General features: G+C 42.7%; 1 protein-coding gene across 1 annotated transcript in view; it reads right to left on the reverse strand.

Moving 5' to 3' along the window:
- Positions 1-24,398, reverse strand: part of RTN4IP1 (reticulon 4 interacting protein 1) — a 44,100-nt gene that overhangs the window by 10,868 nt on the left and 8,834 nt on the right. Inside the window, exons 5-8 of the mRNA XM_008155385.3 lie at positions 13,672-13,720; positions 7,441-7,577; positions 4,294-4,477; positions 560-652 (exon numbers count right to left, since the gene is read on the reverse strand). Coding sequence (XP_008153607.1) covers positions 560-652; positions 4,294-4,477; positions 7,441-7,577; positions 13,672-13,720 — 463 coding nt within the window. The remainder of the gene's footprint in view (positions 1-559; positions 653-4,293; positions 4,478-7,440; positions 7,578-13,671; positions 13,721-24,398) is intronic.

A 24,398-nucleotide genomic window follows, 5' to 3' on the forward strand; every position in this document is an offset into this window, starting at 1 on the left:
GACCCTCTCAGGTATACCATTTACTGGCCCTCGATTTTCTTACACCAGCCAGGGAACAGGAGACCCCGGTACCTGACTTTCAGTCCAGTTCTGTTGGGGTTTAAATTCCAATGCTTGGTCTCCTTGCCCGTCTGGAAATCTGCTTACCTCCAGAAGCAGTTCTATCGTAAACTCACAAGTGTGCCCCATCTCCGTGCACCTTCATGGTGCCTTCTTTTCAAGACCATCAGCAAAAGAGTAGCAGCCCAGCTACAGACCCCAGCTCTGCTAACCACTAACCAATGGTCCTCAGGAGAATCATATAACCTCTCTGGGCCTGCCTCTTCATCTATAAACCAAAAGGATTAGACTAGACAGTGTGAGCTCTTTTCAGGTATAGCAGTCTACGTCTATGATTCCCAAGGAGGTAAAACCAAAAACACGGCACTTAAATTTGGCCACGTGAGGCAGCACACATGCTGGTCGAGCCCACCTCTGCCGAGTTCCCAAGGACTGGGCTTGGTGGGCAAGTTGCCCAGATTATAAGGAACACTCTAGCAATACAACAGGCTGCACATACCTTTCCCTCATCCACGAGCTTTGCAATGTCATCCAGATATAGACCACTGGCCATGAAAAAGGCCCAGCGGTAATGGACTCCTTGCCAGAAATGCTAAAATGAAAAGGAAAAAAAAGACATGTCAAATACAGAAAAGGATAAATTCTGACTAAATGCAAATTTAGTGAGAAGTATTTTCTGGAGGACTAGGACAGACAAACTGACTTCCCATTTCATGCTGCCACAATGAGCTGCATGCCCAGCACTTTGGCACAGTGAATGACAGATAGTGAATGCTCCGTGAATGTTTAGTAAATAAATGAATGAACAAAAAAAAAATCCCTGTGATCTCAGGCTTCTTCACCAACATGCAACTGACAAGTAAGCACAGGAAAGCTCTCCTTAAAATGACAGTCTAGATGGTCTAACACACTCAATTTCTTCTCTATGAGAAACTATGGCTGATACCTCTAGGCCTTCTCTACTAAGGTTTGAGTTAAGGCCAAGAGGCACCAGAAAAGAGCTTTTTACCTAATTCAAGAATTCTTCGGGGGTAGTAAGGCATCAAAATATAATTTTAGATAAGAAATCCAATCACAGTGGGTTTTTTTCTGGCTCTGAGAGTAATAAGATAGTTTTAAAGGCAAAACAAAGTTAGGTTTTTTTTTTACATATCATGGCTGGGTCTTCCCCTATAGTTACAGCAAGTCCACAGCCACCTAATTTATAATGGGACAAAACATCTCCTGGTGAAGATAAACAAAAATCTTACACCAAGAGGGTTCATGATCACTCTACTGCCATACCTACTTTGAATTGTTATTATTTATTATCATTAGGCCATGATGAAAACAACAAGTGAGCTGAGGGTCTCCATGATACCCCATTGACCTGCCCAACTACACTTGATCAGATGTGAGCTATGAGGCCGCCAGGACCATGTGCCTCCCTCCCTGCATGTGCCCACAACTGCTGGGATGGCTGACTCCTCTTCCCTGAGCCCGCCCTCACGTTGCCTCAGCTTGAATCTGCTGCTACCAAGGCATGGAGCTGGCAAGTATAATGGAACTCCCTGCTACTCGAGCTCAAGCACTTAATAGCTGTGCTATTTAGGTCAAGCTACTTCTTTCGGCCTGTTTCCTGGCCTGCAGAATGGTGATGCCACCACCTAGCACACAGGGTTGTTGGAAGGGTTAAATGAGAATGCATGTAAAATGCCCAATACATAAAAAGTATACAATAAATGTTTCACCTAGTTCTAAAGTAAAGCTTACTGAGGAAAGACTGGGGCAATGTCAAATGAGAGTTAAGACTAGAAAGAAGATAAAACCAAGCTGTTGTCCAGGCAGAGCTTCACAGCAGGTGTGTCAGGAATGGCTTACCGGTTTGGTCAGGTGACCCTACAGTTTATTGTCTAACCTGGAACAACTGTGAGAGTTAAAGAAGTCACCATTAATAATTATCCCAAGACCACAGATGCAAACAGAACCAAGTTTACCCTAGAATAGGTGTAATGGGACATGGACCCCCGTCAGCCCTTGGGGTAGCAGGGCAGAGCTTGGGCTGCAGAGTCTCTAGTTTGTTCTTGACCCAGCGGAGCCTCAATATGCTCTTCAAATACTTTCATATTCTATGTGTGTCAGAGCATGAAAGAGGTCAGGAAACACTGGTCTAGGTAACTAACTTAAAAAAAAAGAAAGGCAAAAAAATACAGTTGGAAGCACTGAGATTATCCCAAGCTTATAGGGGGCCCAGTTAATTGCACTCACAGACCAGCTCATGTACTTCCTGCTAAGGTCTAGCCTTACAGACTACAATGAAAACATTCTGGTAATTGTCTAGGGTTTTAAAGAAGGAATAGCAATAGTCACCACTGCCATGTCTATAACTCTTTACAGTGGGTTGCCCTGTAAAGTGAAACTTCTGGTCTGCAACAGCAGAATTTTTACTTTTTTTTCCAGGCCATTACAGGAGTGCGTAAACCAGAGCAGGCAGGAGAGCCCAGAGCACTACAATGAGGCTTTAACTGCACATTCTCAGAAAGACATCAGAAACTACTTAAAAGGTTTTCACATGAGATTACCACTATCATCTTTCAAGCAGAGAGAAAGGGAAAATGAAGAGAGCTATGCCCGTTTTACTCTCAGAAGCCAGCTCTGAAGGTTAAATTGTAAGGGGACTCACTGGAATACAAACTGTAAAACCGTTTAGAAAACTTAAACTTATATTTTAAAGCTCTTGGAAAGCCTGGGCTTTGTGAAAAGGGAAAGAAGAGACAAATCATAGTACGTTCCCTCTCTCTCACAGAGCACCCTGTGGACACTTTTTGGCTGCGCCTGGACCCAGTGAAAATGAAGACCCCGGAGCACTGTGCTGGGTGTTCACGTCTATCACCCACACATGGTTCCTAAGAATTGAGCTGGTCTCTTTTATCACAGCTCTTTGCTACCACTTCTATGTGTAGTTAGTACACAAAATCCGAGAGACCGAAGTCCTAAAGTTCACTCCCAGAAAGGTCCCAAATTAATTTCTAGAATAAAAAAAAGTTAAGATAATTATCAAGCCAGTCATCTCACAAATATGGGTCAGTGATGGAGGGCTCGACACAGTGACCCACAACCTTTTACTGTAAAGGAACCTTCTACTGCCTTTTTCCTGGGCCTAAAGTATTTTTCTAATTAATGAAATAGAATTTATCTTCCTTTTTTGTATCACTTATTCCACCTTATCACTAATTCAGATTTTAAACCAATGACCTATGATTACCAACAGTGTATAAGGTGGAATTACGTAAGGCTCAGTCGTCACTGTGAGGACAACAGGCTATCACGTTAAGTAAGAACAAACACTCAAGCCACCGGTCCTGTAACCAAGGCTGCACATCTCTAGGCCCACCACACACTGGGTGTGTTCAGGTGGGGACACAGCTCCTAAACCCTTTGCACTCGCTTGCTTTTTTCTCGAGCTGCTACCAATGCTAACCGTGAAGAGTCACACTCGACATCTGAGTGCAAAAGGTTAAGCCCTGGTAACAGTGGCCCTGTTAACAGTCAGGATGACTAATCAAGCATCAGAAACTTCCAGAACGCCATCAATAGCTAGAGTTTCTGATCCATATGGGATGTGCAGTGGTGGGACAATCAATACAAATCCAGGAAAGGCCTGATGGTTCTATGAGTCTTTGTAGTCTCACTGAAGTAAGACTACAATTTCTTTCAGGTTTTTGAAATTCAAAAATTGCCCATGGACTTCTAAAGATCTGAAAGCCCCAACTGGAAATCACTGGCATATCCCAATCCTATGAACATAAAAACAGCCAGCTGCACACTTACTAAAATTTTCACCTTCCCATACAAGAGACCTTATGTGTTAAGACTGGTGAAGATAGAGAGCATCAGGTATAGGCAAGAAAAAAGCAGAAGGTATATCAGATGGTAACAATAAAGGCTAACATTTAACAGGAGCTTTTCGTTGTGCCAAGTCCTTCACATGGACTATCGCATTTAACCCTTACAACATGAGGTAAGGCATATATCCTACTAGCCCCGTGTTACAGGTGAAGACATCAAGGTCTAGTGACATTGATTTGTAAGGGGTCACACAGCTACTAAGGAGGCTGAAATTTGAACACAGTGAGGGTGCGACTCCAAAGCCCATGCTTGTCTCCAAGATGAAAGAAACTGGCTGGGTGGAAATCAGTTTCCAGGAGCAAGAGGCACTTGCTTGTTCTCACCAACCAGGACCTGAATCCTTACCTTTAGTGTCTTAGAGCCCATGGTGACGCCCGTCTGCAACATGCCATCTGCTATGCCCAACCGGTCCATGTTCAGGAGAAAAGGAGTAACCAAAGTCACGTATGTGGCTCCTGACCATTTCTTGAGTAAATTTAGAGCCCATGTTTCAGTGGATCCACCAACATTATCAAGGATAAAATCAAACCTGGGGAAGAAGAAGCAAATCAAAATATCCTTGTCAGTCTTTACCCAGGGCTCCAATTCCCCTTCAGTCCCATCACCATTAGCCATAGGGTTTCTTTCAGAGACAGTCACAAACTAAACTGTGCTGTGCTATCCAGCCAAGGGGTGGCTGCTTTGACAAAGGAGTAAAGAGAATAGCCACTTACTGAATCTCTGGCTTTTCTCCTAGATAAGTCAAACGTGACTGATTTTTTTGTGTCATAAAATCAAATTTTCTAATACTTTAAGAATGATTTAAACAAGCGGTTGTTAATAGAGGGTGATTTTAGCTCCCAGGGGACCTATTAGGCAATGTCTAGAGGTATTTTTAGTTGTCACAACCCTGGAAGGTGGTGAGAAGAGGCTACTGGCCAAGCTTCCCACCTGCCCTGGCCTCCACTCAAGGCTACAAAGTTTCAATTATAGAAGATAAATAAATCCAACAAAAATGGCAGCAGCCATGGAGCTGGAGCAAGCAGGAGGCTTGGGTTGCCCCCAGCAATAGAGGAAGCCAAGCTTCCCACCCACCCTGGCCCGCCCTGGCCTCTGCTCAAGGCTACAAAGTTTCAATTATAGAAGATAAATAAATACTAGATACTTGCTTCCAGCCGGCCCCGGCCTCCACTCAAGGAGGTGCTGAAAAAAAAAAAAAGGAGGGGCTGGGACCTTGGGTCGCTGGGGGGTGATCAGGCCAGGATGGGATGGCAGGGGGTAAGCAGACCAGCAGGGGGGCTAGTTGGGGGTGAGCAGTCAGTGGGGGTCAGTTGGAGGTGATCAGGACAGCAGAGGGGGCAGTTTGGAGTGAGCAGGTCAGCAGGGGGGCAGTTGGGGGTGAGCAGGCTGGCACGGGGGGGCGGGGCAGTTTGGGGTGATCAGGCTGGCAGGGGGGGCATTTGGGGGTGAGCAGGCCGGTGGCAGGGGGCAGTTGGGAGAGAGCAGGCCGGCAGGCAGAGTGGTTAGGGGCAATCAGGCAGGCAGGTGAGCAGCTGGAGCCAGCAGTCCTGGATTGTGAGAGGGATGTCTGATTGCTGGTTTAGGCCTGATCCTTGTAAACCATCATTAGGACATCCTTCGAGGGGTCCCAGATTGGAGAGGGTGCAGGCCGGGTTGAGGAAAACCACCCCACCCCACCCCCCGCCGCACTAATTTCATGCACCGGGCTACTAGTAAGTTATAAAGATAAATTTTAACTAAAGCTGTCAAAAAAAAAAGTAATGGTCTACATTTGTAAGCTGATGAGATCCCCCTACTGGAAAGGAGTAAGCAAAGGAATAAGACCACTCGTGAGCAATGTGGAGGAGCAAACTGTAGCACAGCTGTGGGTGCTGGTCTGAGTGTGCTACAGCCTTTCATTTGTCAGGTTCCCTGTTCTCTGTGACATACTCCAGACATGTTAAAAGGTAAGGTAGATAGAGGGCAATGGGTTGGCCTTGGCCTCAGTCTCATACTGCTGTTCCTAGAGGCAGCAGAAGGTATGAGATCAGTGGAAACTACCACTACCTAGAAGCCAGATCTCAAAGGCCCAGAGAGCCTAGGTTCTGACACACAGGGTGGAAGTAGTGGACAAGATCTCTGCCAGGGACCGTGTCACCCCTCAAACATGCCAAGTGAGTTCCGCCACGGGGGCTTTATATTTGCTGTTGCCTCCATCTGGAACAACTGCTCTGCTCCTAAGTTTCCCTCAATAACTCAGTAAACAAATATTTTGGTTGTTGGTTTACTTTGTGTGTGTTTTTGCTTATTGAGCACCCCACTACATGCTACTATACTGTTCCAAGTGGAGGGATACAGCAGGGAACAGGTTTTTAAAAAATCCCACTCTCCTGGCTTGCCCTCAGATGCCTCTGTTCCAATGCTTCAGAGGCATTTTTAAAACACAGAATATCAAACAGACTCCTCGCCAATCATTTGTTTTCCCCTTTCCCTGATTGGTGTTCTTGAGAGCACTTGCCAATGAAGCCTCCCTGACTAGAATATAAGTGCCATGAAAGGGAAATTTGTCTTGTTCACTAATGTATCTCATCCTGTGCTTAGAATACTGTTTGGCAAGAGTGGAGGCTCCATAAACAGTTGAAGCAATAAGCAGTCAGTTCCTGGGTGCACTGCCATACTGCTGTTGGGAGCTGGGGTGCTGGCTGAGAAAGGCTAGGCAGTCAGACAGGGAATCCCTTTTTTCTCCTTTTTTTTTTTTAAAGCCATGAAAATATATTTCTACACAAAGTGGGCAAGAATAACTGGCTTCTGAAAAGTAATCGAAAAAGGAAACACCTTTGAAAAAGAAGCAGTAAGCCCTGGCCCATGTGGCTCAGTTGGCTGGACACTGAAAGATGGCCAGTTTGATTCTCAGTAAAGAAAAAAAAGCAGTAAAGTAGATTTCCAAACACTTCTAGGTTATGCTCTCAGCATATCTTGGCCAGATGAAGACCAGATTAGTAAGCACCCACAGTCAAGATGAACAGGGCCTGGGAGAACGCCTGAATCTGCTCCCGTTTGTACATTAGGCCAAACCACAGCCTGGCATTCAGAGGCACCGAGAACATTCACAGTGCTCCCATCATCAACATTTATGCTGCCTTTGTTTCTGTGAAGCCCTTATTAAGCCAAAAATGTGTTTAGTGCTAAGCATAAATTTTCATGCACTGCTCTACGTTCTTCCTGTGGTGACAGATGCCATCAAAAGGAACACACTTCCAATTTTGCCTTCAGACCTGTTACAAGCCAGTAATGAAAGTTAACTGAAAAGACCATGTAAGCAAAATATCTTCCTCAATACCTATCTCATTGTGTTACTGTGCTATATTAACATCTGGAATTAAAACAGAAACCAACCTAAATGATTTCTAATGACACTGAATATTTTCATAGATTCTTCTCTAAGATTCCAACATGATCACCAAACCATCTCAAGCTTTCATTATCAACTGTGAACATTGTTCTAATACATACGGTTTTAAAGATTTCAATTGTTCCTCCACATTTCCAGATTTGTAATCAATTACATCATCTGCCCCAAGTTTCTTTACAAGTCCACTGGCATCCTGAGAGCAAACTGCTGTCACATGAGCATCCCATGCTTTCATTACCTGCCAAATAAAAGGGGGGGGAAGGGAGAGAGAAAGCAGAAAACTGCATTTTTAAAAATAGCTGGCACCACGTGCACATATATCAGCCTGATCTCTAGAGAACTCTAAGTGCTTCGTCTTAATGAGCACTACAGGAAACCATCTGTCAGAAACTAGTACAAATGATTCAACTTTTGTTCACTCAGAAAATTCCAAGAAGTAGATCTCATTTCCCTGGATGAGACAGCCAGTCGCCTGTTGTCATGAAGTTATAACCAATCCAATCAGAGAAGGGCTCAATGCTTCACCAGTATCAGAAAAGACAGGAGTCTATAGCCTCAAATTTAGTACTTTTAAGGTTGACAAAAGTAAATGGCAAATATCTTACCTAATAAAATGGTAATATGTAAATTACCATCACTCCGCTACGCCCACGATTGGGCCAGCGGGAGGCACAGGGGGCAGGACTCGGGGTGGCTGGGGTAGCCGATTGGACCAGCGTCTGCGCCATGGCTGTGCTGCAGAACAGAAGGGGCCTCTGGGGCAGCGAGCTCACGTCCCGCCACGGTCCATCAAAAGCGGGGGAGCTGGGTGCCTGTCTGCTCCGGCACCAGGCCTTTCAGAAGCCTCCACCGAGCTAGAGGCTTCTGAAAGGCCTGGTGCACCACGGACAGGCACCCAGCTCCCCAGCGATCGAAAGCGAAAGCGTGTAGGGGAACCTACACGTGCATGATTCAATCATGCACTGGGCCTCTAGTATATATATAAAACCCTAATATGCAAACAGACCAAACAGCGGAACAACCAATCACTATGACGTGCACTGACCACCAGGGGGCCTGCACGGAACACGGTGGTGTCAGCCGCGGTGAGATGGTGGAGCAGGTGAGCTGGGGGTGGGGGTGGGGGGGGCACCAGACCAAGGTGGGGCACTAGTCGCTCTGGTGGTTACTGAAAATTCTTTGCTCCTGAGCACGGCGGTCCTGCTCGGTGCTCACACTCACTGCTGGTGCCTAGCACTGACCCGAACACTCGGCACTGTCAGTGGGTGCGAGCGGTGGCTGCCAGCCCCAATCACCCCTTAGCACTTCTCTACTTCCCCCTGCTCCTGAGGGGCAATCGGGACCGGCAGCCACCACTCACCTGCTGCTGGCGACAGCCCTGCTCGCACCTGTTGCCGGTGCCCAGTGCCAGTCCCGATCGCTCAGGGTCAGCAGCGAGTGTGAGCGGTGGATGCCAACCCTGATCACCCAGATGGCTTATCCACCTCCCCTTGCTCCTGAGGGGCGATGGGGACAGCAGCCGTCACTTGCACCTGCTGCTGGTGCCGGCCCCAATCGCTCCACGCCATCAGCGGGTGCTAATAGGGCTGGCACCATCAGCGTGTGGGAGTGGTGGTGGTGGGAACGGGGCTGCCAGCAGACAGGACCAGGGACTGCGGCTGGTGGGGCCCGGTGGGGGCGTGGAGGATGGGCCGAGACCCGCCCCTGTGCCCACCGCTGCCTCGCGGCCCACAGTTCCTTTCAAGGTGCACGAATTCATGCACTGGGCCCTTAGTAAATAAATAAAAACATGTTCTCAGAAAATGACAATTTTAAATATATTCAGAACATAAAAATGCAACATTTCTTCATCTGTATCTTTAATACAATCTTGAGTAAGGCAGCTGTATCAAAGCAATTAGCTCGCCCTAGCTGGTTTGGCTCAGTTGATAGAGAATCAACCTATGGAGCGAAGGGTTCCAGGTTCAATTCTGGTCAAGGGCACATGCTTGGGTTGGGCTTGATCCCCAGTAGGGGGTGTGCAGGAGGCAGCCAATCAATGATTCTCTCTCATCATTGATGTTTCAATCTCTCTCTTCCTCTCCCTTCCTCTCTGAAATCAATAAAAATATATTAAAAAAAAAAAAAAGCAAGTAGCTCTCAGTACTAGGTAATAAATGATTAGATGCTTTTTAAAAGAAGTGAAGAAAATAAAACCACTTTATTTTTAAACATGATTACCTTGGGAGTAAAAAGACCTAAATATATAGTTCCCACAGATATAGTGTGGATGCCTGATATTTTTAAAATAATAAGGAATGTCCTGGTTGGTATGACTCAATTGATTAAGCCTCATCCCAAGGACAGAAAGGTTGCCAGTTCAATTCCCCATCAGAGCACATGCCTGGTTTGTGGGCTCAATCCCTGGTAGAGGGCGTGCAGGAAGCAGCCAATTGATGTTTCACACTCACATCAATGTCTCTCTCTTTCTCTCTCTCTCCCTTCCTTTCTCTCTAGAAAAATCAATACAAATCTTAAAAAAAAAAAAAAGAATAAAGGATTTAAAAACCATTTATAATCTTACCTAATCTCTCACTTTTAAAAGCAATATTGACCAAGGGTTTATATGCCCTGGAAATATGAGGGGAATTAACCCTTTGCACTTGCTTGTTTTTTTCTCGAGCTGCTACTGATGCTAACCGTGTCAAGTCACACTCAACATCCGAGTGCAAAAGGTTAAAACATTTAGGAGTGACATCATGTAAAATGTATGATGTTTATAGGCTGCAAACAGAGACACTTGAGTACAATAACATGTTGTTTTCAACAGCAAGTCCCAATCTATATTCAATTATGTGAAGAATATAATCCAAGATAAATATCCAGTACCTATATAAAAAAAGAGACTGTGGGGAAAAAAAGGAAATTATGTTTTAAGCACTACATTTAATGGTTTCTTTAAACAGTATTAAATCCTCAGGAAGAGTTTATCACATGTTGAAACAGTTCAATGAATTTTTTCCAAATTTCTAGTTTTTCTTCTCCCACTTAGAACTATCTAGTATCTTTAAACACCACTAATAGATTTTAAAAACAGCTTTACCTTTAAAAAATTTTTATGTAAAATAAAGCACAAGTATAAAAAAAATGCATACATGGCAGACACAATGCAGAAACAGAAAACAGCAGCCATTCCAAAAGCTTTTCTATGTGCCCCACCCCAACACAAGTCTCTCCCTCCCTGGAAGTCATCATTATCCTGATGTTTATAGTAATCACCTCCATGCATTTAAAAATATTGTTTTAGCACCCAGATAAGCATTCTCTAGACACTATAGTTTAGCCTTGTGTATTTTTAAAATTCAATGTCTTCTAAGTCTCTTTTTAAACTATAGGTTCCTCTTCTAACCCTTCACTTTGTAATAATTTATCTGTGAAAAAATCCAGGCCATTGACCGGACCTGCAGTTTCCCAGTGAGGAATTTCTAACTGCACACTCGGGGCTCAGTTCCATGCTGCTCTGTGCTCTGTGTCTTCTGTTTCAACCCTCTAGCAAGACTATGGACAGTGTCTGGCAAAATGAGAGCAGGCACATCATGTCTGGTTGTTGCTCTTCTTATTATCTTAGCAGCTGTCTACTGGTGGTTGCAAAATAATATTCTTTTTTTTTTTAATTTAGTAGTTGGAATACTTTTATGAAGAAACATGCTTTGTTTACTCAGATAAAGTTCATACAGTAAAGGCAAGACACATAATTGTTTACCTTTTTCAGTTTTTAAATAAGGTGGTCCTCTTCCAAAACTGAGCACTTTTAAAAAATATATCATCATGAATTCATGGAATTAAATATATTTGAAGGGTTTTGATCCATAATAATTACCATTATTACTGAAACTCAGTGTCACATCTTTGGGAGTTCCTTCAAGTTAATATTTTCCTCACTATTTAATATATTCCAAGCTCATTTAATATATTCCAAGCTCATATTCCAGATCTGGAATCTGCCATTTCTCCAAAAGCCCTGCTTTCTTTTAAGGAGCAAAGATATTTCACAAGACAGCTTTGCATACACCAGTACACAAAATATGTCGAGTTCATATTGATCCTTCCTATTCAAATTCAAGACTACAAAGCTTTCCAACATTTCTTATACAAGACATTCACAAAGTAACTAATATATTAAACCACTGGAAAGATTAACACTTCCTTCTACATTAGAAAATTTCCTTCTTAGAAGGACAAGGTGAAATTACAGTGAATTTACTGAACCTACCTTTCCCTCAGGCTTTAAAGAAAAAAATAATTTATGTGAATTTAGAAATTCATGAAATAATAATCTTTCTATTAACAAGATAAAAAGTCATCTTACATTTTTAAAAGAAACTGAAGGAGACACAAAGAAATGGAGAGAGATTTCGTGCTCATGCATTAGGATCAATATTGTTAAAATGTCCGTCCATATTACCTCAAGTAATCTATGGATTCAATGCAATCCTTATAAAAATTCCAATGGCATTTTTCACAGAAATAGAGCAAAAAACCTTAAAATTTGTATGGAACCACAAAAGACCCCTAGTAACCAAAGCAATACTGAGAAAAAAGAACAAAGCTAGAGGTATCATACTACCCAATTTCAAACTATACAACAAAGCTACAGTAATAATAATAAAAAAAACAACAGCATGGTACTGGCAGAAAAACAAACACAGTCCAATGGAACAGAATTGAGAGTCTAAAAATAAACCCACACATATATAGACAACTAATTTACAACAAAGGAGCCGAGAATATACAATAGAGAAGAAAAGTCCCTTCAATAAATGGTGTTGGGAAAACTGGACAGCCACATTCAAAAGAATAAATTAGACCACTATCTTATATCATACACAAAAATTAACTCAAAATGGAGTAAAGACTTGAAAGATCTGAAACCATAAAATACATAGAAGAAATCATAGACATTAAGCCTCTGGACATTGGTCTTAGTGATGATTTTGTGGATTTGACTTGAATAGCAAGGGAAACAAAAATAAACAAATGGGACTATATAAAAAATACAAAGCTTCTGCACAGCAATGGAAATTATCAACAATAAAAAGGCAAGCAACTGAATAGAAAAATATTTGCAAATGATATATCTAATAAGAAGGTAATATCCAGCCGAAACCGGTTTGGCTCAGTGGATAGAGCGTCGGCCTGCGGACTGAAGGGTCCCAGGTTCGATTATAGTCAAGGGCATGTACCTTGGTTGTGGGCACATCCCCAGTAGGAGGTGTGCAGGAGGCAGCTGATCGATGTTTCTCATCGATGTTTCTAACTCTCTATCCCTCTCTCTTCCTCTCTTTAAAAAATCAATAAAATATATTTTAAAAAAAAGAAGGTAATATCCAAAATATATAAAGAACTCATATAATTCAACAATCAAAAGAAACAAAAATAGGGACAACACAATAGTGGTTACCAGAGGGGAAGAGGTGAGGGGAGGTCAAATGGTTAAAAGGGGCCAAATATATGGTGATTGATGGAATCTAAACTTTTAGTGGCGGTGAGCACTCTACAGTGTACATAGTATATACTGAATTATAATGTTGTACACCTAAAACTTAAATAGTGTTATTAACCAACTAGAGGCCTGGTGCATGAAATTTGTGCACAGGGAAGCGGGGGCGTGGAGTCCCCTCAGCCCAGCCTGCACCCTCTCCAATCCAGGAACCCTAGGGGGATGTCTGACTGCCAGTTTAGGCCCTGGGGATCGGGCCTAAACTGGCAGTCGGACATCCCTCTCACAATCCGGGACCACTGGCTCCTAACTGCTCACCTGCCTGCCTGCCTGATCGCCCCCAACAACCCCCCTGCTCACCTGGTCACCACCAACTTCCCCCTGGCCGGCCTAGTCGCCCCCAACTCCCCCCCACCCCCCGCTGGCCTGGTCACCCCTCAATGCACCCCTCTGCCAGCCTGGTCGCCCCCAAATGCCCCCCTTGCAGGCTTGGTCGCCCCATGCAGCCTGCTGTTCGGTCATTTGGTCGCCCCTCACTAACCCCCTGCCGGCCTGGTCACCCCATGCAGCCTGTTCGGTTGTCCGTTTGGTTGTGATGTTCACTTAAGCTTTTATATATATAGGTGTTATCTAAAACCAACAAAAAAAACCTAGCAGGCTTAAATAGTTAATGTTTGTAAAGTGCTAGCATACTATAGTTGGCTCAAAATAAGTCTTAAACTATCATCACCTCCATCATCATCAATCAGTCTTATTATTTCTCTTGTTAATGTATTAATTCTATTACAACAAAAAACCTTAGAGCAGCACATATAAATTCTTTTCAAAATTAAAAGAAAAAAAAATTGTTTACCTGTATAGCAAAAGTACCAACTCCACCTGAAGCACCCAAGATTAAAACACTGCAATGCAAAAGAAACTACAATTAATAAGAACATTAAGCCAATAAAACTGGGTAAATAAACAAGATGTTTTCACCATGCAACTGGCTTAAAGATAAACAATCCCAAAAGCAAATAAAGTCATTCAGCTTCCCAAGATTCTATTACACAAGGATTTTTATTTTAAATTCACCAGTAAGCTATAAGTACTTCAAGTTAGACATTCTATAAACTCTTTACCAAGAATACCAAAACTACCAATAATTTGTCTTTTTTAAAGAAGCTCAGATGGCTCTTGGTAACATCTGACTTACAATTTTTCTAAGTTAAAATCACCATGACTTTCTCTGTAAGAGAGAGAGCTCTGGGACCCTTTTTAGTGTGTTAGAGTAGACTCAGTTGCTCTCTAAGAAAAATCACATTCCTGACCACATTCCAGCCAAAGTGGAATAAACATCTTTTGTTCACACATGTCCCGTCAAGCTCATCGACTTTCATAAATGGAAATCTCAGCCTCAATTTGGCTTCCTGTTAAAACAGATGAATCCGTCCTCTCAGCACAAACATTCTTGTGCTCCAGTTTTTACCATGTTTGATTACTGTAGCCCACCTGCAACTCTAGACCAAGGATGTATATCAGGAAGATTATGGATGAGTGAGAGTGGGAGGGGTAAGGGTGTGAACCCCCTGAAACTGTGAATAGACTAAAATAATGAACAAAATTTGGTATGATTATGCATATGTGCATTGGGGAGGAGAGGAACCCAGACCTATTATCAATTTCCCAAAGAAATGGACCCACTATTTAAGAATCACTGCTTTACATACTCTTACTAAATTTTATTCTTGACTTAAGCCAGAGCACCAGTCAGTGCATTACCTTCGTTAGACTGCAGTTTCAGGTCCCCAGACAATCGTTTGTACTGAACTGCACTTCGATGTTATGCTACCAATATAGGCTGAGGGACATTATAGTGACAGTTTGACTTTTAATACTTTAGCTAAGGAGATGCTGTTGAGAAAATTCTTTACGAGAATTCTCTTTAAGAGTGCCTATAGAAAAACATTTTTTGAAGATTAAGTGGTGGGAGTAGCTGTGCTTCTATTTGTCATGACACATTGTGTAACTGCTGAATTCTGACCCCTCTCACTATTTCCTGAACAGAACTCTCAGCCACCCTGGGTCCCTCACTTCTTACCTCAAGTCCATGTACATGAGTTCATTCCTCAGGCTCTCAAATGCCTTCACTATCTGCTAAGGTCTCTCCTTCCTCTGAAGGCTCAAGTGCCAGTTTTCCTGCACAATACTCCTGAGATAGCCCCAAACCTGATACCCATGCCACTGCATTTGGGATTTGGCACATTGTTCATTTTCAGTCATTCACTTGTTTCCCAAGCTATTCTGCAAGGTTTTGAGGACAGAGATCTCACATTATGCCCAAGCACTGGGCATACCACCCTAGATGCAGCAGACACAGTGGGGGTGGGGGTGGTTACTAAGTAAAAAAGAAAAAAGAGAGAAAAAACTCATGGACAACATTGTGGTGATTGCAGGGTAGAGAGGGTAGAGGGAGGTGGAAGAGGGTATAGAGGGGATAAATGGTGATAGACAAGAGACTTGACTTTGGGTGGTGAACACATACCACAGTGTACAGGGAAAAAAAAATCTAAATTAGCATTATATTCTACAATTAAGGCAACAATTGCTATTGCCCAAATGAATAAATCACCTGGCTATTTGAAAGACTGCATTAAAGTTTATTCCAGTAAAGAAACGGGCTTTAAATAATTTTTAATTCTCTGAGAATGCTGGATTTAAGAGGATGCCAAATATAATGGTTGCTTAAGGATCCAACTGCCACACACGTCTCTGACCTCATTATTGTCAGTTCATTGCTTCCCTATAATTCTTGATCCAAAGCAATATCATTCCTCCAAATTAAAATGCAAAAATGTGTTTCTCAGCAGTGCTTGGCAGAAGAGGGAGAGCTGCAATAGCAGCTTCAGTTCTGGATATTGCCACTTGATGGCACCTTAGTGCAAAACAGGAAAGGAGCACGCCCACTGAGGTCTACATACCATTAGTCAGCTTGTAAAGAAGCCCTGGGGACACATAATACTGAAAACTCTGGTCCTGCAAACTCCATGTTCTGTGCAGGTTCAACCAGGGCCCGTACTTTGCTTCAAACAAAGAAAGTCCCACAAAGGGACAGTAGGCAAAATACATTTTCAAGCCAGCACTAAGTCAGTTGATTCTCTACCGTGTAAAGTCCTGTGGCTAAACTAACTATTCTTGTTGTACTCTTCAAAGCACTTTCACTACAAAGGGAAAGCACTGCTGTGCCTACCCCCAGCTGCCCTTCACTTCTGTGCTATACTTGGAATACTTTCTACCCAGTAGCTACAATGGTTATAATATATACTCAAACCTTATTAAGTAGAAGCCTGTTATAGTACAGAAAGGTGTGCTGTATTGCTTAGTGGTTTATACAGAGCAAGTGCCAGGAAATACTCTATTTGCAAAAAGCACTATAATTCAAAATTGCCAAGATTTTCTATCACATTTCTCTCACACTTCCTAAGTCCACATATAGATCTTCTTTTGAAGTCAGTGGGAATTACACTGTGGCAGATTTATAAAATATGGGCAAAGTATGAATAATTATTTAACTGCTTACATATTCTTAAACCCTAAAATCTAATTTTATGTCATTTCTGCCCAACTTCTGAATTCTTCCTAAAATATATTAAGATGCTAACGCAATATTGGCTTTTTTTTTTCTGACTGAGTCACTTTTTACTTAGCATTTTGGCACCTATGTCCTCTGCAATCACGTTTTTCAGTATTATATGAGGCAAGGGTATCAACACCCTAATTGCCTTACAAATAAAAAATATATGAAATGTACTACAAAATATCGAGAGATCTAGAAGTAGGGAATCATCTTTCAAACTTCTATATTCTGGATTAGCCCCAGAAATCTCTGAATGCCATGGCTGGCACCTAGAAACCTGGGGTCCAGTCCCAACACTCCCACTGACTGACTATCTAGGCCTCAGATTCATCACCTGTGAAATAATTATCATGAAGGTATACTATAGGAGGCAAGGAAAAAGAAAGAATTGGCTTCTTCAATCTAATTTAAGCTTATGTTTAGTTTCCCTGCCTTTCTAACACAGAAGCAAATGACCTGCACATTCCCCTCAGACCACACCCTTGTGGGAGGAAAGAGCCACATCATAAGAGCAGAGTGCCCTTTATTAAGTCCTAATGGCTCAGAAACAAAGATGATTTAAATATGGCTAAATCTTCCATCAGTAGAAACAACTGGTCTTTCAAAAATAAGGATGATGCTCTAGCTGGTTTGGCTCCGTTGAAAAGAGCGTCGGCCTGTGGACTGAAGGGTCCCGGGTTTGATTCTGGCCAAGGGCATGTACCTTGGTTGCAGGCTGGATCCCCAGCCCTGGTTGGGACGTGCGCAAAGGCAACCAATCCATGTGTCTCTCTCACAGACATTTCTCTCTCTCTGTCTCTCCCTCTCCTTACCAATCTCTCCAAAAATCAGTAGAAAAATATCTTCAGGTGAGGATTAAAATAAAAAAGGATGATGCTGAAAATGTATCATTTCATTTTTCAGACACTCTTTTTTAATCTGGGCAGGGTACGGAGCAGGGGGGACGAGTGAAAGATAGCAAAGTATATCATAATATGCCAAGTTGATTCCCTGAAATGAGTGAGAAAACCAATCTGAATAAGTGGAATATAGCTACAAAACAAATCAACCAAACATGACCAAAACAGCCTGGACTTGTGTCCTCCTTTTATGCCTCAGTAATTCATGTAGACACATTCCCCAAGTTATAGAAGAGTTCATGTGTGAATTAGTTGTTTGGAACTTTAAACACATTTTCCCATGAAAACAAAGCTATTTATACATCTTGGCAAGGTGCCCAGGGTAGCAGTTTAAAAAGGTTTAGTTAACCCATAATGGAACAAGAACCTCATGCAAAGTATAACAATGATTCTGTGGGAAATGTATTTAGAATTTCAACCCGGGGTACTGGGAACACATCTCCCCAAATAGGATAGGCAGTGGGAACTGGTTCCTTCAATCTGGTACAGGATGGAGGAAGAGAGAAGAGGGCAGGATCATTTAGGATGCAACAATAGGGTGGATGAGAGAGAGAAGTGATGTGGCCAGAGAAGAATTTACCATCGAGCTGACGGGGTTCAGGACATGCAACCTCAAAATATGGCACCTTAGCATATTGAATAGTTTAAGCTTAAGGTATACATGCTCATAAACTTCTATTGGTTTTCCTCTTGTCAATCTTTTGTTCCAGGGCTCTCAGCAGAAAACTCAGGAGGGCAGAGTGAAAATGATTTTTCCTCCCCTACTAATCACAATCAGTTGAAAGTTCTATCTCTTCACTCCTACAGTATATTATACTTCCCCTCTTCTCAGATGACACTAGACTGGGCTGAAGGAAAGTTGATTTAAAAACACATTTGCTTTGGGTTTAATGGGAAATACTGATGTGTTCATTGTAATTTCTGAATAGAGTTGTTATAGGCTATCTTAATATCAGGATGCGGAAAGGGTACCGAACAGGCTCCCCAAGGTGTGCTATTTTGGTATGTGGATTATTTTGTGCGGAAAGCAATCAAGACCCTTTAGGCTTAAGAAAAATTTTTATCTCCCCCTTAAGAACTTAAATTAGGGATCTTGCCCATAATAACCATTATCGCCAGAAATAACTGTTTATGACCTATCTCTAAAGCAGGGTAAACTTCTAATTACTGAATATCTGAATGACCTTCCTCCCCTCTGAAGCCCCAAGGTGACTTACCTCATCCCTAGCTCAGAATGCCATTTATAGCTCATTTTAACTGTCTCTGAACCTCTCATGTATGTGGAGTCTTGGACTCTCTCATGTATATGGGGTTCCCATACATATAGATACATGTGTGTGTGTGTGTGTGTGTATGTATGTGTGTGTATATATATATATATATATATATATATATATATATATATATAAAATTAAACTTGATTATTTTCTCTTGCTAATCTGTCTCATGTCAATTTGATTAGCAGATCAGCCAAAAGAACCTAGAAGGGTAGAGGAAAGTCTCTTTCTCTGCATAATGGCTTCTAGGAATATTCCTACTTCCCGCTAATATGTCCACACAAATATATTGCTGGGGCTCCTCTCAGGGCCCAAAGCTTAAGCTTCATTGGCTATGTAGGAGAGGGAAAATATCTTTTTCCTCTACCCTTTGAGGTTTCTGGCTGAGGACCCTGTAAAAAATGACAACACAATAAGGCATTATGAAATTTTATTATGATATGATTGAGGACCATTGTACCTAGCACTAGATTATGAGAGCGATGAAAAAGGACATGGTCAAACAAGGTTTGAGATGTACAGAACCATAAGTTAGTCTGTAGAAAGTCCTTACAATTAAAAGACATCACAAATCTAAACCTAAGTCAGCTTGCATTTATGAGAAATGCATCGCTGCCAAGGAAACATAAAAGCAATCACGATCCTCCAATTCAGCTTTCACTAGCTTACCCTATCCTAGAAAGTAGGACCCCTTAGCCTCACCAATCACTGACCTCCTCACCAATCACTCCCTGTTTCCATGTTGCCTTTTCTAACTTCTATAAAACATGCTCTTGTCCAGAATCCCTGGGGAAGAGTGCCGCACTGCTTGTGAGGCACTGACTTCCCCCAATGCATGGACTGCCTTCCCTTGAATAAAGAACATCAAACTGGTTACTAAATTGTATTACTTTTGCTACTTGACACCACTATAGGGAAGACATCAACAACCAATTAGTTAATGAGGGTTGTCAGTTAAAATGCAAACGTATGTTAGGTTTATTCACTGCAGGACAAAACTTCAAATGCCTCAAATCTGTAGCTCATATATTAAAGAAATTTTAAAGACGTTTTTCCAAATTTGACAATCTTAAACTTTACATGACATGAACATAAAGAGTTGTACAGTGGAATGGAAAGGAGCAGGGTTTGTAAATGATTACCAGATTTTGGTTCAAGGTAAATCACAGTTAACTGACATTAGGAATCTACAGGAAGTCAGGGTGATAAGTTAGTCTTGTTTTGCTCAAGTTGAGTTTTAGATACAAAGGGGACACTGGTAGAGAAGTTGGGGTTATAAACATAAATCTGCAAGTTACCAAAATATATAGAACTGGGAGTAGATGAGATAATCCTGGGAGATAGGAATGATGGAGTGGGACACAAGGAAAAGAGTAACAGGAAGAAAGGGGGAGGGTAGGCTTTAAAAATGACAAGAACTGGTCAAAAAGGTGAGAGGAAAATTATAGGAGCCTGGTGTCCCTAAACCATGGGAAAAGTGAGTATTAAGGAAGTGGTCAATGGTGCCAGATACTTCAGAGTTCAAATTATAAGAACTGAAAAGGCCCTAGCCGGTTTGGTTCAGTGGTTAGAACGTCAGCGGACTGAAGGGTCCCAAGTTCAATTCTGGTCAAGGGTACATGCCCAGGTTGTGGGCTAGATCCCCAGTAGGGGGCATGCAGGAGGCAGCCGATCAATGATTCTCTCTCATCATTGATGTTTCCATCTCTCTCTCCCTCTCCCTTCCTCTCGAAATCAATAAAATATATCCTATATAATAAAGAGGTAATATGCAAATGACCATTACACCGTGATGGTAACGACCAATCAGCAGGAGGGCGGGGCAGCGAGCTACCAGCGAGGGAGAGCTACAGGAGGGCAGCGAACTACAGTGCGGTGGAGAGCTACGAGCAACAGTGGGTGGGGAGGCCAGCTGAGGCAAGCGGCAGCAAACTACTGCGCGTGTGTGTGTGTGTGTGTGTGTGTGTGTGTGTGTGTGTGTGTGTATGAAGAAAGAACTGAAAAGTATCATTGTGTTGGCGATTTAGTCAGCTATGACCCCATGAGAACAGTTACAGCTGAATGGCAAGGCTGGAAGCTAATTACGGTGCACTGAAAAGTAAATGACTTCTATACTTCACAAGATCGCTAGCCTGCCACCTAGAAAACTAATCTGCAAAACACAAATTTCCAGGAAAAAGTTTTCTACTAATTCATTTAGCCGAGTCCTCCTGCAGCTCCTAGAAGAGCAGTCCAGGGGTAGAGGCCGGATTCATTTGCATCACACTGGCCAGACCAGAGCCTCCACTCTCCCTCTCCTCCTCTTACAAATCCCACAATTTCTTTCAGCAAGTAAAATGCAAGAATTTCTTTCTCCTCCCCATTACCCCTCAAACTATACAACCTAGTCAAGTGCAAATGAAAACCCAAAGACCACAGGGGTGGTGCAAATAGAGAGGGGAGAAACAGGTGGGTGGTGGGGTGAATAACAGGCAGGTGAAGGCATCTGAAAGAAGAAAGCTATTATAATTACCGATATAAGCATATTGGGGAAGAGGGGTAAATCCAGTGTTTTTAAGTTTGAGCGTGTCTAATTCTATAAACAGAATTAATCAGATACCTGATTTAACCTTACTTGACGAAATATGACTGTCATGAAGCCTGATGTCAAAAGGAAACAATGAAAAGCATTCCTAAATTCACTGCATTGAGTTTAAGGTACATAAAATTTAAAAGTGAAACTTATTTTGTGGAGGAGGAATGGTTCAATTTCTAACACTTTCTAATACTTCTAACAGAGTAAAGTACAACTTTCCCAATAAGAGATGAATTTCAGGCAGAGTATGAAATATTCAAGGAGGACCATGACACTACTAATAAATATAATCAGACTGCTTTAAAAATTATCTAGTGTTGCCCAAGCCGGTTTGGCTCAGTAGATAGAGCATCAACCTGCGGACTGAAGGGTTCCAGGTTCGATTCCGGTCAGGGGCACAGGCCCGGATTGTGGGCTCAATCCCCAGTAGGGGACGTGCAAGAGGCAGCAAGTCAACGATTCTCTCTCATCATTGATGTTTCTCTCTCTCTCTCCCTTCCTCTCTGAAATCAAAAATATATTTTAAAAAATATATCTAGTGTTAGCACTTTAAAAAAAATTTGTATTCATTTTAAGATCCCTAAATTATCTATGTGTTCCTACTGAATAAATCATGAAGAAACTATGATGGACAGGGTAAGAAGGAAATCATTTCACCTGACATTTTCTAGTGATACCAAAGTGTGGGCAAAAATGGCATTTTACATGACATTAATATTAAGTTATCCCCTTGGTTCACTGATGCTGTTTTTGCAAAAATTATATAACTAAAAGGAAAAGGTAAACACCATCAAACTCTTAGAAAGCGTTGTCTTAATTTCAAAAGGCTGTTTGTCATTACTCCCAAGGTGCTGATGGGTGTTTTTATCATTGCTAGGTTTTGTTTTTTAATTAACTGGTTAGAAAAACAGACTTTACACACAATAAAATATACAGATAATGTATTACAGAATTGTACCCCTGAAACCTATATAATTTTATTAACCAACTAGAGGCCCAGTGCACGAAATTCGTGCACGGAGGGAGGTTGTACCCCAGCCTGTACCCTCTCAGCCCAGCCTGTACCCTCTCCAATCTGGGACCCCTCAAGGGATGTCCGACTGCCCGTTTAGGCCCGATCCCAGGGATCGGGCCTAAACGGGCAGTCGGACATCCCTCTCACAATCCAGGACTGCTGGCTCCCAACTGCTTGCCTGCCTGCCTTCCTGATTGCCCCTAACCGCTTCTGCCTGCCTCTCACAATCCAGGACTGCTGGCTCCCAACTGCTTGCTTGCCTGCCTTCCTGATTGCCCCTAACTGCTTCTGCCTGCAAGCCTGATCACCCCCTAACCACTCTGCTGCCAGCCTGTTTGCCCTCAACTTCCCTCCTCTGCCGGCCTGGTCACCCCTAACTGCCCTCTCCTGCTGGGTTGATCACCTCCAACTGCCCTCCCTTGCAGGCTTGGTCCCTCTCAACTGCCCTCCCTTGCAGGCCAGGTGCCTCCCAACTGCCCTCTCCTGCTGGCCATCTTGTGGTGGCCATCCTGTGTCCACATGGGGGCAGGATCTTTGACCACATGGGGGCAGCTATATTGTGTGTTGCAGTGATGATCAATCTGCATAGTACTCTTTTATTAGATAAGATAGAGGCCTGGTACAGGGGTGGGGGCCAGCTGGTTTGCCCTGAAGGGTGTCCCTGATCAGGGTGGGGTACCCTTGGGGCGTGGGGTGGCCTGAGCGAGGGGCCTGTGGTGGTTTGCAGGCCGGCCACGCCCCCTGGCAACGAAAGCAGAGGCCCTGGTATCTGGAATTTATTTTCCTTCTACAATTGAAACTTTGTAGCCTGGAGCTGAGCCAAGCCTGGGGCTCCCTCCGAGGCCCGAAGCCATTTGTGTTAGGGTTATAATTGAAACTTTGTTGCCTTAAGTGGGTGGGCCCGGCCAGGGTGTGTGGAAAGCTTTGCTTCCCCTGTTGCCACCGGCAACCCTGGCCTGCTCTCTCAAGCTCCATTCTGCCGCCATTTGTTTGAATTTGTTTACCTTCTATAATTGAAACTTTGTAGCTTGAGTGGAGGCTTAGGCCTGCAAAGGCTGGCAGAAAGCTTGGCTTCCTCTGTTACCTAGGAAACCTTGCTCTCTGTGGCTGTAGCCATCTTGGTTTGGGTTAATTTGCATGCTCGCTCTGATTGGATGGTGGGCGTGGCTTGTGGGCGTGGCTTGTGGATGTGTCGGAGGTATGGTCAATTTGCATATTTGTCTATTATTATATAGGATGTCACCCTAATAAATTCAATAAAAAATAATAATGAAAATAAAAACAGACTTTAAGTCCTTAATAACAAACACTGACCTGCTTTGTGCAGACTAAAGTGTGTCTTAATGCTGGCAGCTAACAGAAAAAGAATTACTGCTTAGAGAAGCCACTTTGGACACTGCAACCTCTGGGTTTATGTACAGTAAAATTCCACTCTGGTAGTAATTTCTTCATGTAGAAGTATTTTTCACGGTATTTTAAGGTCCTTAATTAACTCTCTCATGTGCTTCTCACAAATAAGAAGTTGGAGAGGTAGGCCATTATTACCACCCACATGTAGTAATTTCCATAAACTAAAATTTCTTAGAGCACCAGGGCCAACCTCTCACTGCCATTTGGAATAAAGGCATCCTGCGTCACCATGCACTTAGGAATGTGACAGAGGTCTATGATGTGAGCTAGTGAGGCTCTTCACAATGGATACACTCCAGTTTGGTTAATATGTGACTAAATCAGTGAACAGACCCAACGCAATATAATATAAAATCACCTTATAGGGGATAAAACTTGCCACTTCTCACAGCTCTCCTAACAACCTACACTGTCCTACATTCAGTACCTCGGAGGAAAGTGCGAAGAGACCATAGATAGCATGCATGTTGTTGCCTGATTAGTTAGCAGCTGAGAACAGAACCCAAGGCTCTACTTCCCCAGTTCCAAACCATTATTGTTCAAATAAAAGATAACATGGAATTACCCAAAAACCCAACAATAAAATGGGGGCATACATCTGTGTATCTGAGAAGAGAGAGCTAGATCTGTTTCTAAATTGTTTTCCTCAGGGTACTAAATAAAAATATGCCTGGAGAGCCCTGAAATGGTGAAGGGAATGACAGATCTTTAACCACATAGTCATGTGAGCATAGAAAGTATAATGCTTTTAAGGAAAAACAAAACAATAAAGCATCAGGGTCAATGCA

Source organism: Eptesicus fuscus, chromosome 10 (genome assembly GCF_027574615.1).
Source record: "Eptesicus fuscus isolate TK198812 chromosome 10, DD_ASM_mEF_20220401, whole genome shotgun sequence".
Lineage (NCBI taxonomy): Eukaryota > Metazoa > Chordata > Mammalia > Chiroptera > Vespertilionidae > Eptesicus > Eptesicus fuscus.